The sequence below is a fragment of the Zosterops lateralis genome (genome assembly GCF_965231275.1).
Source record: "Zosterops lateralis genome assembly, chromosome: 5".
Lineage (NCBI taxonomy): Eukaryota > Metazoa > Chordata > Aves > Passeriformes > Zosteropidae > Zosterops > Zosterops lateralis.
In genome coordinates this window covers 11,366,019-11,384,701 of record NC_139766.1, presented here as the reverse complement: position 1 = coordinate 11,384,701, position 18,683 = coordinate 11,366,019, and the positions used below count along the sequence as shown (strand labels likewise).

Genomic DNA, 18,683 nt, shown 5'->3' with positions numbered 1-18,683 from the left:
GAATTTTGAGCATGGGAACAAGGAGCAAGGGATCATTCCTTGCGGGTGAACCAACCATGACTGTGCAGGAGGAGATGTGGGTGGTGGACAAGCCACGAGTGAAGTACCTTTGCTCTGCTCTGCTCTCACTTCAGGGTATGGAAATCACTGAGCTGGTGCCTCAAGCAAACAACATGTTGCAATACTCACTAGTATGCTCCAATTCTTTAAGCATCCAGGTAAAATGAGTCCATTTTACCTGCAGCTACTTCTTTTGCCCACAATATGAAACAGCTGGAAAATATTTTTAAAAATCCTGGGCTAATTCTTAATGTGCACCTGGGATCTGCATATTTTTTTTCTATACCATACCATCTTTACTAGATTTGATTCAGTAAAAACAGACTTCTTCCATTCCCTTTGAAACAATGTTTGTATTTTTTTTGTGGTTTTCAAGCTGCCATCCAGAAAAGATTTCTTTTTCCTCTCAGAAGAAGCTTTATGGTGTGGGATCCTGGGCAACAGTATAGAGAAGGGAAATAGCATTGTCTGCACCAGATGAAGTGGAAGAAAGGAAAGCTCTATTTTAGCCACATCAAAGCTGCCATGTAATCATCATACTACTAGCAGAAGATCTGAAATCATAATTTTCTTATTTTTCATGTCTTTGTAATAGCAGGATATTAGAGTAGTCAAACCAGAGCAAATGGCTGGCTTTTGTGCTTATGTATTTTACCTGGTTAATTGCAACAAATTTGATTCTCTGAAAGATGAAAATCTTCATCTTTTAATTTGTATGTAAACTACTGCTGGTGTACTTAAAGTTGCATTCATTGTTTTCACAAATCACTATGAATCCTCTTCACCCAGATTTATACCATCTTGTGTGTATTCCTTTTTTGCCTGCTACTATCAAGTACCAATTTTGGTAAATGAACCCCCTCCTGAGTCATTTCTACAATCTGGAGCAGAACTGTTATCTTTCTGCCTCATTGACTTACTATCTCATTTTCAGTCTCTGAAGAAAAGCTATCTTTTTTCCCCACCTTGCTTCTACTACTTTTATGTTCCATGAGAGCAAGCTTAGTCCCAACCCATGCCTTTTAGTGATAAAAAAACCCAGGCACTAATTTAATGTTCCATAATATTTTGTAAAAACATCCTCAGAAATCAAAGTAATAGCATGCAGAAAAGATTTTGGAAATGAAAGAAGCAAATATATCAGGAGTGCCTTAAAGCACAAAGAAGTCAGTCATCTGAACATTAATCCAAACATAATAAAGTCAACACCACAATAAAATATTCTATTTAATGGATTATTTTTGTTGTTATTTTTATTTAAGTTTCAAGAGAATACTACATTATTCCATATTCTTTGCCATGTGAATATGTTCGTATTTTTTATACTAAATGGAATTTTAATCAAGCCTCTGGAAAATAAATGAAGCTTCATAAAGGCAAGTGAATATTTTTTTCCACAAAGAAGGAATTGAAAGCCAAATAAACTAGAGCTTAAATGAGTAGGAATCAATATCACATCCCCCTCCTGCTGTTCCTTCCTGCTGAACAATTTTAAGTGCTAACAGTTTGGGGTATGAATTGATTAGAATTTGTGACTAAAGGAAGGAAAAAAAAGTACTTCCTGAAATGTCTTCTAAGAGGTGTGGAACCTGGAGAGCTTGGTGAAAATCATGTGCTGTGATGTTCTTTAGTAGTGCTGTGCAGAATTAGATGTCTGGCTCATATTTTTTTGGTCCTCAAAGCAGGCATAATGTTTCTTCTTTTTCATGATTGAAATAAAATGCACAAAAACCAAAAGGAACTAAAAATATAAACCATGGAGTGCTGCTCAGCAGAGGTAATTGTCTCCAGTGATGGATGTGAAGCACATGCATTTTGCAGATGAGCAAAGCCCCCAAAGAAACTATTGCATAATCTTCTTGTCTGTTCTTCTAAATGTGCTTTCAATTTTCTTACTTCTGATACAAATCTCTTGGGTCAAATTTCGTGTCTTGTCATGTTTTCACAGTAGTCTTTTATGTAGACCCAAGAATTGTAGCTCTGCCTGCTTCAAAGTTACATTGGACTCAACATTAAGTGCTTGTTGAAGAAGAGGAAAGCACATCAGGGTACACTAGAGTTTTACTCTGTGTAAGTAGGGGTAGCAGCCTCCTTCCTGCATGTTAGAGCAGTGAGAAGCAAAATTGCCAGATCAGGCCCATCTTTAGCAAGACCCCAGTATCTACATCCTATTTCATCCCACAGTGTGGTTGTCTCTTGTAAACAGAATATCCGGCACATGTGTTAAAAATGCTCCTTGAAAATACTTGGACTATCATTTTTTTCAGGGTGGTTGAGCGTGTTCCTTGTAAAACTGAACCAGTATGAATCACAGAGAGCTCTCTGTAGTGTATAAAAGGTCTAATGCCTCCAGGACATGTCTTCTCAAGGCCTGTGGTATTCTTCTTCATCCAATCCATTCAATGTTAGTCTCCTATGTGAGTGTGAGGAGCAAAGGAAAGTATGGAAGTACTGGGTGCCTCAGCTTTATACCTTCCCCAAAGGATCTGTACTTAGCAGAACTGGGCAGGATAAGGCGAGTGAGAAATAACAGCTCACATAATTTTTTTCTCCTTTTATTCTTAAACTAGAAGGAAATGCTCTTAGCAACAATACATTTAATGGTTATTTGTGAATTTGAGAGGTTTCTTCACTCTTCCTGAATATGTTTACTAGTATGTGTTCTGCTCATGGTTATCTCTAACTAGCAAGTCATGCAGGAGCCGTGAGTTGAAGCCTCAGGATTTAGGACACACTTTGTTGACCTGGTTCCATACAGGTCCCAGGCAGCAGTCACACTAGCAGCTCTTCTCCCTTTACTTAACTGTAAAGGTCTGACGTGCCATATGGGTTTGAGATGTTTAACATTTTTATTATGTCAAAATTGTTTTGATAATGCCATTGATGCTTCGCCAATCTGTCAGAAGTAGTTCTGAGAAGGTTATTATAATTATTGTAGAAACATATGTGCTAATTCTGCAGATGTATCACAGAGACATTTCTTCTGGGTTTTGTCTCCCTTAGGCATTTGATGGTGGACAGAAAGTGAGCAGTTTGACAGGTTTGATGCAGGTCTGATTGAGAGAATGGTTTTCCACATGACCAGTTTCATTACCAGACACATTAAAAACAGTCTGGAGTTACTGGCCCTAGAGAAAAAAAATCAAAATTAATTACCTAATGTATTTGTTTTGTTAATGAGGACTGTCCTTCTCTCTTGCAAAATGGCTTTTTTTTAATCCATATAATGAAAGGAGAGTGATGCAGGGCTTGGCTTTATGTGAATGTTTTTGTTGGAGGAGCCCTCAGACCTGTTGAAGTGATCATAATTGCACAGCATTGTATTATCAGACCTTCTTTCCATCCTTGTCCTTTTCCTTTTGGTTTTGTACTGCTTATGAATAATGGGATAAAATACTAATTTTTATTTAGAAATATAATTGTGTGTATGTATGCGTATAAACATACCTGTACAGATACGTGTATTTGTGAAGATATATAGAATTCAATTTATCTTTTCAATTGTTCAGATTAAAGGGAGGATATTATCTTTAGTCACCTTTAATTTCTTAGTAATTTCCATTTATTTTCATTACTTTGATGCAATGGAAGTTGTTTTTCAGAATAATTTGTTGCAGTAACTTTTTTTATCCCAAACTGAAATGGTGCCCCTTGCTAAAGACACCTTCTTGTGAAATGGCATTTAAAACAGATCTTCTTCAAAAGCATAGAGAAAATAGAGTAAGCTGTGTGTTTATACAGCTTTTAAACTGCTGCCGTAATAAGGAGCAGGAGATGGTTGCTTTTTGAGAGATGCCTAAACATTAGTGTCACTTTTTCTATTTTCTCACTGTCTAAAGGAGTGCAACAGAAACCACAGCTGTTCTACCCTGTTTTTTCTTTTCTTCTCGTTGTCTGCCCATTGTAATAATCTGGCTTTAAGCACAGACTTTGACAGCCATGATCTGCTGTCATGCTGCTCAAGCTGTCAAGCAGCTTCTGGCACTGTAGGAAATGGAGCTTAGAGCCTGCAGCTCCCTAATCTGAAATACCTGCTTGGTGCTTGGGAAAGGATGTCCTCAAGTGCCTAGGCACACTGCAGGTGAACACAGCTATAGCACAAAGGGTATGGCTCTTGAGGAATATTTAAGCCATAAAATCTGTTGGAAAGCTGGCAGTCCCTGATTTTTTCCCTTTGAGTTTACAAAGTCTAATTTAAATTAATCTGGTTAAGAACACTTTATCAATATTAAGTTGTAAGCCTCCCAGTCTCAGCCACAGTGCTAATTGTCCATTAGAGACATTTAATAAGATGCTTTTTGTTTCTCTAGATTCCAGTCAGACTGAGTGAAATATTTTCTCTTGTAGAGTTTGTGTAATTAGTTCCCAATCCAAACTTTATACCGTCTCCTTCAGTGCTGTCTGCTTAACTTAACCAACCTCCCCTGTCTTGTGCTCTTACTAATGCCTGTTTACCTTCCTACTCCTTGCCCTTTGGTCTTGGCCTCCTGGCTCTTCACTCTCTGCTCCTTTCTCACTCCCTGTCTCCTGGACTTCTCCTGACTTTTTCTCCCTGAGCCTGATTGACTATGAGTGCCATCTGATGTTATCACACTTTAATATCAGCCCACATGCTCAAGGAGATGTGATGATGATTGTAGCCCAGCTTAACGTATGTGAAGATACCTAGGTTCAAGAATAAACATCTATTGGGCCCTTTTATTGCTTGAAATCTTAAAACTGGTTTTCTGTGAGTTTAGTAATTTTTCTTTTCAACATTGCTCATTGTCTGTCAGTCTTAGAATTGGAGGCTTAAATATTATGCTAGTATGAAGAGCCTGATAAGGCGGTTGCATAAAACTGTGGAAGAGAACAAAGAGTTGGTGAATTTAGGTTGTGATCATGAAATTAAGGAAGGATGGGATTGGTGATGAATTTTTGTTCTGGAACAACTTTGCCCTGCAGGAGCTCTGCTCTGATGCCAGTGTGTGTGTGACACAAAAAAATTCTTTTTCTTCTTGTCCCACTTAGGAAACTGCCAGGCAGAAATGTCTACGCCCAGATGCACAATGAAAAAGAGCAGGAGATGACAAGCCCTGTTAATCACAGTGAGGACACCCAGAACATCATCCAGGGTGAGGAGTTTATTGATGATGATCTGGACTCTCAAACACTAGGTAACGCAAGAGGTAACTTAATTTTTAGCTTATAAATTCTCATAAGTAGTTGGTTTTAAATTGATGTTTGTTTTCCTTTCAGTTCTTTTTCATTTTCTGTTCAGTCTCAAAAAGATGCAGATGGTAACACCACTAACAAGGGATTATCTCAATCACCTTCTTTTGGCTTGCTTAAGATGCAGGCTAGTTTATGGATGATGTGTTATATAAAGCATGAGTACAGAGATAGTAGTTTAATGTCAGGAGACTGACTTGGACAATTTTAGAGATAAATTATATTTGGTAGAATGGGATATAATCTGCAGCAGTTGAATTCACTCAATAATCCCCTGAATTAGTGGAAAATTGAGTGCAGGCCAGAAGGATTTGTAGAGTCAATGCTTCCGTGATTTCAGATGGATTGTATGGAGATCCATTGCTTTATTTGCCTTCATATTCCAATGGCATTTAAAGTTTTTGTGATCAGAAACATGAAATTTATTAATATATAAAAAGTATCATAAGTCTTCCTTAATTTAGCAGTTGATTTTCTAGTATTCAGGAGGTGGTTATCAAGAACCCATGAGGGAAACTTTCTGTATCTCCCACTGCAAATGATTTCAGGTGGAAGTGTATATCCTGGCACCCTGTGGTTAGTTTTAATGCAGCATGGAGTTCTGATCTATAATACATTGTCTTCAGACTGCTTTCAGGTCACAGTCTGAAAATTATAGGACAATGTAAAAAAAAACAAAAACAGTTCCATTTCTGGAAATTTGAGAAAATAAATCAGATGCTCCAAAGCTTTTGGGATTTGTGGCAGTAGATTGATGGTGTGAAAGGCAATTGTAATGTGCTCATGAACGCCAAGGAAGAAGATGTGTTTTGCATCCAAGGTAGCCTGGGCAAGACAAAACCTGATCTGAGGAGAGATTTCTTTATCTTGGGTTTCACCTTTTTTGTTTTTGTCGATGTCTTTATTTTCATTTGCTGAACTTTGTGCTGCTTCTAGGTTCTTGGAGGTGTTAGCTTTGAAGACAAGGGAAGAATCCAGCCTCTTGCTTTGCTTTGTGTATTTCTGTCTCTTCTGTGTATGAGTATCACTGCTTTCATTCTGATTTTGAAAGATGACCTTTGTTGCTCTCCTGACTTTACCGGAGTTAGTTCCAAAAACAAACCTAGAAAAACCAAGTCTATGTTAAATTTGTTTGGTCATGTCATCTACAGGGTCTTTAGAGGAGAAGCTGAATGATAACAAAGTCCTTGCAGACATATCTATTAAAGGGGAGCATTCAAACACATTTAGTAAGGTACAAAAGCATGACTTCTTTTAATGGTAGAAAAACACTCATGGTTTGTTTAAAAGAAGGCAGCTTGGGATGCTCTAATAAAGAAATGCTACCCTGATTTGTAACACATTTAGAATTAATCTCTGCTTGCTCTTCACTTATTACTCAGAGAAAACAAAAATCTTCCATCTAAGCAGAGCATTATTTTGGGGTTAAAGAGTACAAGATCATGATGTTTTGATTACATAAGAATTTAAATGAGATTTTGAGGTGATTTGTGCTTCAGCTGGGTTGTCTGCAGCAGCAGACTTTCCAGGAGAGTGTAAAAAGCTCATTTTTGTGGATCATAATCATCCATATTTGTCAGCTACTGTACAGCTTTTAGACAGAAGATGTTATTTAATACATAAAACTACACTTCTGCTCGCTCTACTGTTTTGTTATTTGCAATACTTTCCACTAGCTCCAGTATTGCTTAGTACTGCCAAGAAAATATTCCTGTTAATGATACTCTATTTTATCTGGCTTAGAGTATGAAACATGTTATAATCCCTGCTTTATATAAAATTCTGGTTTACGACATTATTTACAGAAAGTTTCTATGCTATGGAGATCCCTTCTAGTTCTGGTGAGCTTTCTCCCTCCCTCTTGGGAGATGTCAGTAGCCGCCTCCACTCCATGTGCAGGGAGTTACAGGCCTGGGTTTCTGTTTGTTCTCTCTCTTCTCATAACTTTTGAATTTCCACAGTACAGTATTTCCAGACTCACCCATCCACTTTTTTTGTTTTCTATATATTTTATGTTGCCTACTTTATCGCAACCCCCACCTTGGGACTCCTCAACACCATTACCTTGCAGTGACTCCTTCTGGGAGAAGTGGCAACTTGAACAGCTACAGAGTTCCCTTATTGCTGATGCCGGTCAGTGTCCAGTCCCAGGTCAGTGGCATGTCGAATGGACGCCTCAGGTTCCATTCTCCTCCCTCACCTGCACCCCTCGAGACAACTACACCTTTATAAGCCACAAAGAGAACCAACTTATGCTGTCACTAGGATAGAAACCCTAGGAATTCACCACAAATCCACCATCATGAGCAAAAGCTTTGTGCAAAAGTGTGCTGTAGGTACATGGAGCTGTTGCACCAACCTTCACCTGACCTGTTGTTTGATAAAGACACTTTCTTATGCAATTTACTTGTCTCTGCAATAAAAGGGGGATTTATTGTGGAGTACCTGAAATACACTAATGTTGGCCTTTTGTTTCTGTATTTTTCTAGGCAATCACTCAGGCGTGGTTTTGAGCATCAACTCCAGAGAGATGCACAGTTACCTGGTTAGCTGATATTTGCAGCTGAACACAAAAACCGAAAGACTCTTCTCTGTACCATTTTATTTTTCCCTGGTGATGTCCCAAAATTGCAAATATGGCTGTAAATGCTGATGGAGAGGAGATTTCTAATCAGTCCTGTGGAAAAAAGCATCTATCATCAGTTACCAAGGGCGAAGGAAAATGTGTCTTGTGTTCACTCCATGGCCTGGGAACTCATTGGGATTGAATCTCAAACTATGGTAGCAAATTTGTAGCCCTAGGCACCTTCAATGCCACCTTGTTTTTTTTCTGTATGTGCTCTATTTCTTTATGTTTATTTTTAGAATGATTGACTGTAACTTTTTAATTATATTTTTAATTGAGGTATTCAGTGGAAGGCTGGGAGTCTTCAGCCCGAAAAGTTGATTTTTACACAAGTGACTAGACCAGAACAGATGGTTGGTTGATCACAATGACAATTTTTTTAGGAGGGCAAGTGTTTCTGTTCTGGGAAAGGACTGAGTGAGAAACAAATGCACTCCTAGTTGAGACAAGCTCTTAACTTAAACATGTGTGAGACAATCTAACAAATTTAGGCTTAGGCCCTTCTGAGGATTAAAGGAAGTAAAATGTTATTTAGGATATCTCGTAATATACAATAATGCTCTTGTAAGTGTAGCAAGCCCTGACAAGCTATCAGCACCAGTATCTCCCCGAATCCCACCACATGTGAAGAAATAAAAACACCAGCTTGATGCTATTTCCAGACCAGGTGCCTTCACTTGCAGACAGTCATTTTAGTTGCTCTTTTCTCCTGAGCGAGCCCCTCTAGGATGATGGCAGCTGCCAGATGAGTTATCCTGTTAAACCCTAGGCTGGTGGCCTGTCTCTTTTTAAACTTTCAGAGAGTGTAAATACCTCTTATACGCAGCTTTCTTTGTATGGTTATTTTTTTAAAACTTGCTATAAGGGTGGCTGTGCCAAGTGGGTCAGAGTTCCCTCCAGGAAGGTTTGGGAAGCGCTGCCATCTCCTTCCCACAGCATCCCTGTTTGGGATTTCCTCAGGCATTTGCCCTTTCGGGCAGGAGTGGGAAAACCCCAACCTGACCTTTTCTGCTTGGGTTGGTTTGACAATCCAAAGGGTCACAGGGATGAAGGAAGGGATTTAGGGCTTCCTGTTTCCTTCCCATCACCACAGGGTGTCTCTCAGTCCCTACCACCACTGGCCTCTTTTTCTGCAGGGAGGTCAGGGGAAGGGCTTCTGGAGGAGCTGCCTGCAGAAAGGCTTGTGAGTCAGGTCCTTGTTTCCTAATCCCAGTTTTGTCCGCTGGGTCGGAGTTCCCTAGTCTCAACGTCTGCATGCCTAGGGAATGTCAATGCAGTGAATCCACACTCCTCTTGTCTTTTCTCTGTGGTTTCTTTTAGCCACGTAGGAAAACAAGTGTGGTGTGGTGAGTTTAAATGTCTGGCATCCTGCGTGTCACAGCTGCCTGGGATTAGGATGCTTCTCTCAGTAACCTATAATCTCTTCACTTTTTGCCTTTGATATAGAATAAATAACTCTGTACTCACTGAATGTCATACTGAGGCTAGCAACAAGCTCGCACATCATCTTGTTTAAGAAGGATACAGATAGCACCTTGTCCAGAATATGCAAACAGAAAATAATAAAAGCTAGTCAAATAGAAAAGAACTGTCTTAAAATCAGTGTGTGCATTGGAATCATTCTTCCATGTAGCTGTGAATATAAAGCATATTATCATCAAATGCAGCGGATTGGGAAGTAGTAATTCAGTGTAGTACTGTAGGCCCTCACAAACCCCATAGGATGTATGTGTAAAGCACAAGAAAATCTAGATTATAAACTTAGTGTAAGGAACTAGATAGAAAAGTTAGAGTGAAGATTCTGAAAAGCACTTGCAAAGCACTCAGGAAAATAATTACAAAAATTGTTCTAAAATTTCTGCCTATTTAGTTGTATAGTGCCATGTAAACTCATTAACAGAGAAGCAATGCCCTGGCTGACTGTTGTATGCCAGACTGTGAAAATCCAAGGTCTTAAATGTATCTGAGTCTGGGTTTCTTGAAGAGAAATGCATATACAAAATACGCTGTGAATTGGAAACTCTTGGGATCATTGCACCAGGGGCTTTTCCTCCTCACCAGCTCTTCTTGCTTTTTCTCATAGAAATGAGCTGGAGCAGGGAATAAAATAACATTGCAAACATTTTACTTGTTCCTGTGAAATAAATCTGAAATAGGTTGTTTGAATAGGGCAGGTGAGTGGCAAACCAGCTTCATGGACAAGGAATGGATGGAAGCTCCAGCTTGGGGTTGTTCTCACATGGTTAGTCTGATTGGCAAAGGACTCTGCTGGAACTAGGTCACATATTAATTTATGCTTTAACAGCTACTTTTATACATTTATTTCAGGGTGATTTGTGTCTCTGATCACAGGAGTCTTTTGGAACACGGTAGAATATTTAACTGCTTGGTACTCTAATTAACACTTAGCACAATGTAGTGCCTGTAATAATTTTTTCCGATGCTTATTAATTTGATTGATGCAGCACTCCTGTGAGGTTGGTTTGTCATGTCTTAAAAACACTGTTTTCTAAAGACATGTTATTACCATAACTGTATTAATACCCAGCAGATAATAAAGGAAGCCTTTGATTTCCTCACAAGAATAACTTTAAAATTAATTATTTTAAAACTGAGAAGATATTATTACCACTTTCTCATTCATGATGTCTTTGTTTATCCATAAATGAAAAGACTAACTAATACTGGTTCTCAAATCTCTTGAACTACATCCATGATATCTTAACTTTTTATCCTTTATATGTATCTAAAATCCTAACACGTGTATTCAGAAACAGAGTTGCTTCTATGCACAAGTGCTAGTCACACGTGTGTGCATGCACACATGAAGTATTTGTACATATTTTAGTTAATTTTTTTAGTGGTGGTGTGGTGGCTAAAAAACAGAAGATGACTGTCAGATACCAGACTGAGTGAGTTACTTCCTTTGTATCGCTCCAGTTTCCCCACCTATATAAAATGGGGCTGATAGTAATTACCTATCTCACAGGGGTATTGTGAGGCTAAATTAATTACTGTTTGTTCAGGATCATCAGAGGAAAAGAGTTTTGTGTGCATAAATTATTAATGGTTTCATTTTCTTTGTTTTACTTGTAATTATCACTGTTCTTAAAAGTTCTCTACCGAAACCAGCTGCAATTATGTATAAATGTAAAAAATGCATAATCAAAAAAATGTGCATCACTGGTAAAAAAGAAAAAAAAGAAGGTAATTTTATTTAAACACTGCTATTGAAACATACTGTTATGTGGTAGCACTGCAACATTGGCTGTGATTTTGCTGTTAGACACTAGTATTGTCAATCCTCTGCATTGTTATTTGATCAAAAACCTTATAAAAATGGGTACAGTGCTGGTTATGAGCACTGATATTGAACTATACTGAATCAAAAAAAAAAAAAAAAACAACCAAACAACTGGCAGTGTATTGGCCTCATTGGCCTCTTTTGGCCTTCTTAAAATCTGATGTATTTTCAATTTCAAAAACACTCTGTACTTTTCAGAGTGCTCCAAGCAGTATGATCTGAAGCATTCTAACAGAGCCATCAAGATTTACAGCTGTTATCTTTGCTTTCTCTTTTGACATTGAATGTTTTATATGGCTTTGGAACAGCCCATCCATATAAAGTATCCAGAAATGCTCAGAGGACATTTAGGAAAAATGTACACAGTGTTAATTAATTTTTCAACAATATAAGCAATATAAACCAGTGTATATTTTTATACTCTGTTGAAGAGGGTGGTGGAAATGGCTGTAAAGAAATAGAAGGTACCAGCCTGAGGCGAGATGTTGTTGTTATCCACAATTCACATCCAATTTCTTGAAACTCTTTTATGATATTCTCATTGAATTGTAGCCTTCTTGATGAGTTTTCTTCTTTCAATGACTGGTGTAATGAAGAGTAAGCTGTTTTTTCATATAAAGTAGGTGGTTTGTTAACTAACTGTCCTGTGGACAAAGACAAATCACTGCTTTGCAATTAGTAGTTCCTAGGTGCAAATCAGGTTTCATCTGACGTAATTATCATGGTTAGCTGTGTTTTCAGTCCAATGAGACCTTCTTTTAGTGGGAAGACTCTACTACTGTATGATGTATCTTTAATATAGGTCAATAGAATGGAACTGCAGTAATTTCCATCCTCCTTACACAAATACATCCTCAAAGAAATGTGTGAAAAAAAGAAAATCTTTGTAAGAAATTAAATACATGCATTTGGTTGCAGTAGCTTTTTGATGATGAACCAGAGGTTCTGATAAGTTTTGAATTTCTAGTGTTATTTCAAGTCAATGTTTCTAAGTAGATAGAATCAATGACAATTTCAGTCATAGATTTTTCCTATGTTTCCTATTAAAAAATTTCGTAATTTTCATTAATGAGACTTCAGGGGAAAAGAGAGACTAAACATTTTATTTCATTGCACAGTCCTTGCCAGCTGGAGTTATTATAGTTGTTTTACTGTATATTGATTGATACCACTGTATTGTTTCCATATTCATTTTTATTTCAGTATTTTAGATGAAAGTAAGTGCCCGTTTCTCTCAAAATATTGGATTTCCACCAGGACGAAATTTATAAGCATTTACCTTTATAAATCTTGATTTTTGAGTTGCAAAATTTTGTTTTGTCTTTTAAATCCATCCAAAAAGCTGCTTCCTGGTTTATTTTCCTTCTTTTAGTCCCAGTTGTGCATTGCTTCTACAACTTTCTTCAAAAGACTGGCACATAGCCAGTACTAGTCTAAGAAAACCTAAAACTTTCATTAGAATGGCATTTAATTGATTATAAGTAAGGTCTGCTCAGAGAATTTTCTTAATGTTAAATTTGTGTTTTCATGTTTTGTATTTCCTTTCAGTATTTTTTAGCATTTGCCCTCTCAGTGCCATTTAAATGCATTTTTATCCCTGCAAGTTTTTGACTTATTTTTAGACTATAATCATCAAATAACTCAGACCCCTGGTCAGCTTTTGCAATTAATAGCCTAACCCTGCAGTCTTTGGGAAATGTCAAGCTGTGTCCTCTCAAATTTTTAATCTTCTGTTCCAAGCCAGCCCTTCTACCCAGCTGATCACCTCAGCAGCATTGCCTCCAGCTGTGTGTGCACGCTCAGGCTGGAGGGCGTGCAGAAGGGTTGCTCCATGTTGAGACAGCCTAGAACAGCCCATTTCCCAAATCTGGATGGGAACCTCATGCAGACAAAGCTCTTATTTGTTCCTTCTTTTCAAGTGTGTTGCATAAGTAGAGAGGGTGCATATTACTGGGGAAAGAAGAAACTGTAATGGTACTTCAGGCTGTCCTGGAGGCTAAAGAATGCATCCTCTTGGAATATTTTTCCATTGAAATTGATACGTACAGGAAGTGAGTTTCATGATTTTTAATATGAGATCTCATTTCTGTAAGTCTTCAGTCACAGCTTTTTCCTCCTGTTAAATGGGGTAGCAAATTACTTAAACTCTGAATTGTGGAGCCATGTATGACTTCCATTCTTTTCATCCCTCCTTTTTCCTTATGTGAAGCTTGTCAGCATTATTGTTTCCAGCTAGTTTATATGCTGGTAGCTGAGATGATCTGTAAGACAGCATCTAACATAAATACTGGAAGGCTTAGAAATATGTACTCTGAAATACAACAACATAGCTGTGTGAAAAAATCCTTATCAAAGAGCTGTTATGGTTTGCATTAAATGCTTTTTAATAGTATCTCTAAAAATACATACTCCTAATTGAAAACTCTGCCTCTTTCTCCTTCCAGATTTTTTTTTCTTTAAGAAGCAACCTTTACTAGCCCTGAAAGGAAGTGCATTCTTTCCTTTACACAAGTAATTTTGCTTAATATTTTTCCTCGCAACACTCGCATTTCACACAAACTTCATCTGTCTTGATTAGCCTTGATTTCTGAGTTTCTGTAGAATTTGCATCTTTATACTGATTACTTGCAATACAGTGGACATGAATCCCTGTTGAGCAGCAATAATACAAGCAGCAGTACCTGGCACTGCTTAAATAATTTGCCTTTTTTTTTGCATGTATTTTTAATAGTATAATGAGTATATTAATCGCCAGGAAGGCCAGGCATTCCAAATAACTTTCTTAGCATGTCTTATATTTCTATGTTATTTGTTGCTAATTTTAGACAGCTTTTGATACTTATATTTAGTTCTTACTGACAGTGTCTGCTCTTGCAGATCAAAGCAAATGAATTGGCTTATTCACTTTCTAGAAAACGTATTAATTCACACTGCTTATTGATTAAAAGAGTTTAAAAAGGAAATCTTTCTGAAATGGTGAAAGAGATACTTTTTAATGAGGACAGTTCATACAGGAAAACAGCAGGCTTATATCCATGTGGCTTTTGAGATATTCCTGTTATGGATTTTGAATAGAAAGGAATGTGCAGAAGTGTAACCCCAAACATCATAACATGCACATAGGCAGTTTGCAAATTGTAAAACTAGTCCAAAGGAGAGTATTGTAATACGCCACCTCTATGTTTCAGGTTCACATTAGAGCCTTTAAAAGGTTAAAATTACAGAATATCTCCACAAACAAGATGCCCAGGGAACTGCCAAACTCACTGTCTCCATTTACTTGTGAATACACTCCTCTTTGGGGTTAATCTTTTGAGATGCTGAAGTAGCAAAATAGCTGTTCATGAAGTCACCTAAATTGTTTAATGCTTCCAAATCTTTGCCAAGTAGTTTGTAAACTACAGGGAAAAAAAAAAAAAGGCCAGATTTCCGCTCTTCTCTGTTTCTCCTCCTTTCCCTCCACGCCTTCTTTTGTAGTCCTTTTGTTCTCTCATTATTGCTGCTGGTTTTGGCTCTGCCTTGCCTGGCTTCTCCAGATGACAGCTCTCTACAGTCCCCTATTTCTTCCTTGCTTTTTGTTCTGCTTTATGTTACTGTGTTTTATTTGGATATACACCCTACTGTGTCCCAAGTGATAGCAAGAAGAATCACAATCTCTTCCCCATTCCTGCCTCTTCTCTAAGTTCTGCTGTATTATCTGAGTCAATGAGGCTCCTCGTGCTTTGTGTCACTGCAGTCCATCCTTCCTGTTTCTTTCCCACTTTAGTAACTTTTAATCCTTTCAGCTTTAATTTTGGCTCTCATTTTCTCTAAATCTTTCTGGAACTCTTATCTTTTGCCTTTCAAGAACTTCTCTCAGATGTTTTTCCCAGAGAGCACATTCTTCTAGTTTGAGATGTGGATGAGTATTATACTCCCTGAAAGAATTAAAAAGCAGCATTTCCTCTCTCACTAGTGTATATATTGATTTTGCTGTTCATCTGTAGTGAAATTATGTATTTGATTGTCAGGGATGGTTATCTGTTATCTCCCAAATACCATCCTCTGCCTCTTCGTGGGTTACAGGCTGAGCCATGGTGTTCCTATGAGTTTCCCGGAGCACAGCAAGGGCTGGCTTGCTTTGCCAGCCTTGCATTCTGGCAGGTACAGAATTGCAGAGGGTTGGGTACAGACACCTTGCCAGACCCCTGGGCTGCATTTGTATTTCAGTATGGAAAATGCTGAGACCCAAGCTCAGACACGGCCTTTTATAAAATGGTTACAACCCAAAGCTGAAGAATATGTGGAGTAAAGAGAATTCTTTGTTAATAGAGGGTCAGGAGCAATTTGACTTGACAGGTTTATGGAATGGGTCTGTATGAACCTTTCCTAGAGGCTGGGGAAAATGGCTTGGATTCAAGTTCCATAAAATACAAATTTAAGCGAAGTCACCAGATAGATTTGGCAGAATTATCATGCTGGAGGAGCTTGGAGAATTTAATGGGAGTAAGATCATTGAAAAGCTCAGCGGTGTCTTGGAAGGGAGTGCAAGTGAGAGAGATGTGGGAGGAAAGGGAGCACAGGACTAAACAGGACAAGGAAAAGCAGGGAGAAATTCAGTGTTACCAGTGTGTATGGTTTTACCACATGTTGTTGATTTTGTTTTGCTTAAGTCTTGAAGCTTACTTTAATTTGTAATGGCAACTATTTAATTTTGTTGGAACATACAGAATTATCACCATCTCTGCCTATAATTTAAGATCTGACTTACAGAAACATCCCACCTGAGGGTGCATGGAAAAGATGTTGCTTTCAGAGCTGAGATGATTGTGGGTGATTTGCTAATAGTGTTTCTCCCTAGCACAACATTGAGCTAAGAGACAAGGGAAAGGAGTTATTTTATAAATTTTTTTATAAAGTCTGTGTCTTGCATTTATACTGTTTAAACGTAATTTGCTAGAATGTCTCTATGAGCTGTAATTTTATAATGTTTAAAGAAGATGAATGGAGCTCGTGTAATATTCCTGAGGGTAAACACCAGTGACTGGAGTTTACTGAACATGTGACTAGAAATCTTAATTTTAGGAACAGAGAGTTCTTCCATTTCATATACACACCAGGCCTTTGAGTACAGATCCTTTTTTTCATTTGTCACTGACAGGCTGTGATTTATTTCCTCATGGGTGTAAAGTCATGGGTTGCGCTTGCTGCAATGCAAAAGGCTCTGGAGGGAAAACATAATCAAATGGAGAAATATGCTTGAATTCTCCTCTCTTGATCCCAGTCTTCTGTGAGTTGCTTTTCTCTGATCATCATTCTGCCAATAAACTGGGTTGATGTTAAAAGGTGATTAACTAATTTTCATCCTCTTCTGTGTGGCTGAGGAAAAAATAAATACAAGAAGTTTACAGAGGAATAGCAGATTGGAAGAGGATGGGGAACTTGATTTTCTGGCAGAGTGCTTTGGGAAGCTTCCACTTTTTATGTTTTACTTAGCATATATTTTTACAAATATGTACAGTGCCTGTGATTTACCTTTCTATTAAACCTTTGATAGGTTTCTTTGCAGAAGGTGGTTTTAAAGAATACCAACCTAGTGTACTGCAAGTGTGGGTTTAGGAGGCATGAGGTGTTGCCCTTCCTCACCTAAATAAAATTAACTTGGTGTAATTGCTCTGTATTTATGCAGCAACGCTAGGAATATTGCTTCATCCTAGATTGGAGGAATATTTGGAGAGATGAGAGTTGGAATGGGAAAATTTTCCTTTTTAAAAGTAAAGGATGGAAGGCAGCTTATTTACAGTGCATCTGTGGCTGTTCCAGCACAGGTGGGTGCAAAATCTCTTAATCCAGGTACAGACAGATAAATATAGATTTTAATGGCATTACCCCTGAAAACAAAAGGAAAAAAAATAGTAATTAAATTGAGCCTAAATAAGATTTTGTGGCTAATTAGAGCTGAAGCTCTTGGTAAGTATATGAAAAACCTATCAAATAGAAACTAGACTTGAACATGTCTTGTAAAGATTCACAAATAATGTCTCGCTACCCTATTAATGTGGAACATTGTTTATTTGGCATTGCAGGGCCCAATTCTACCCTAATTTATGGCCATGCTGTTCCACAGACATTGTCAGTTCAACTTTGTGTTACAGAAAAATTTCATCCCCAGTGAATTTGAAAAGCAATTGCAGGTTAAAATCAGTCGTCTTCTCAATGCACCTGTGCTTACACAGGTTACTGACTGATATCCACCATAATTTTTATTCCAATTGCTCTCATTGCATGAGAGTTCTTTGGATAGATGTAAGCTAATTCAATCCAAGGTAGAACTTAATTTTTTAACTGCTTTTGATTCCTTGGTCAGCCAATGCCTAACACTGTATCCAAGCGGATTTTTGACCAAGGGGTTATTCCACTCCATGTGAAGGTTCTTAGCAGTCATCAGTATGCCATAACCCTTACCTTTAACATGCACGACTACACAGTCCTCTCCTTCTGCCTTTGCACATTCTAGTATTTGTGAAAACAGAACATGCCTTCTCCTAATTTTGTTTCAGGTGACCTTGACTTTAAGCAGGTTTCTTTTTATACAGTAACAGGGCTCAAGTGAAGAATGAAATAAATCCATAACTGGTGCATTGTCATAAATGGGGAAAAGTGTTATTTGTATATTTTTGTAAATATGTAACATTTAATGGCAGTTTTGTAGTGACGTGCTGTTTTTGAGAAAAAGAAACAAATATATGTTTGAATATGCTTGACGTAACACTTAACTGTGATCCAATTGCACAAGTAATAGCTTAATGATAAAGGCTTGTGCAATATGTAGTGCACACACATAACCAAGTATCTGTTAGCGATCCACAAGCAAGTTTTTGGCAATTTTTAACAATGGTGATGAACTGTGCAGTACAGATTATCACAGTCTCTTTCAGCTTCCAAACATGTAGCAGGCAAACTACTGTATACGTACCTGTGTACTCCACTGCATCCAAAGGTATGCATTTGTCCTGAGAACCTGCACTCCAGGTTTTTCTTTAATAAAATTTGGTTCTAAACTATTGGCTGCTTTGTTTTTCTTTTAAAGCTTTTCATGGGGTTTGTGGAGGGGAAACGGCCTAACCAGTCTCCAGAGTTTGTGTGTCCGTATTTAGCAGCAAACTACTCGACTGCTACTGCAGCTCGACTTCATTCCTAGGGAGAAAGGGGTAAGTCCTTTTTCCTTTTCCCTGGGAGTTGAGGTGCTGCAGTGTAACTGGTGGAGGGTGACATCCTGTGGTGAGACGGAACCTGTGCAGCTGCTGTTTGAGAAGTCACTGAATCAGAGGCTCAGGATTTCTGTCTAGCTAAAGAATTCCGTAGGTCTCAGTCTTGATCTCCCTAGGACAGAGCACCATCAACAGAACAAAGATATGTGTGTTCTGCCCTTGCCGTGCCTTTATTCCAGTCTCTTTTTTCTTTTTTATTAATTGCCCTTCCTTTACCCCACTCTTTTCCTAA

At 38.0% G+C, this 18,683-nt stretch overlaps 1 protein-coding gene across 2 annotated transcripts in view; it reads left to right on the top strand.

Annotated features, from left to right (window-relative positions):
- The window catches only part of SORCS2 (sortilin related VPS10 domain containing receptor 2), a gene marked incomplete at its 5' end in the record, with an annotated part of 544,971 nt that extends 534,378 nt beyond the window's left edge, over nt 1-10,593 (top strand). The window contains 3 exons of one of the 2 annotated variants that reach the window (XM_083862198.1): nt 5,071-5,228; nt 7,343-7,422; nt 7,761-10,593. In XM_083862198.1, the coding sequence (XP_083718324.1) occupies nt 5,071-5,228; nt 7,343-7,422; nt 7,761-7,784 (262 nt within the window). In that variant the 3' untranslated portion in view covers nt 7,785-10,593. The remainder of the gene's footprint in view (nt 1-5,070; nt 5,229-7,342; nt 7,423-7,760) is intronic. The other variant, XM_083862199.1, reaches the window with a different exon arrangement.
- Nucleotides 10,594-18,683: the final 8,090 nt, after the last annotated feature.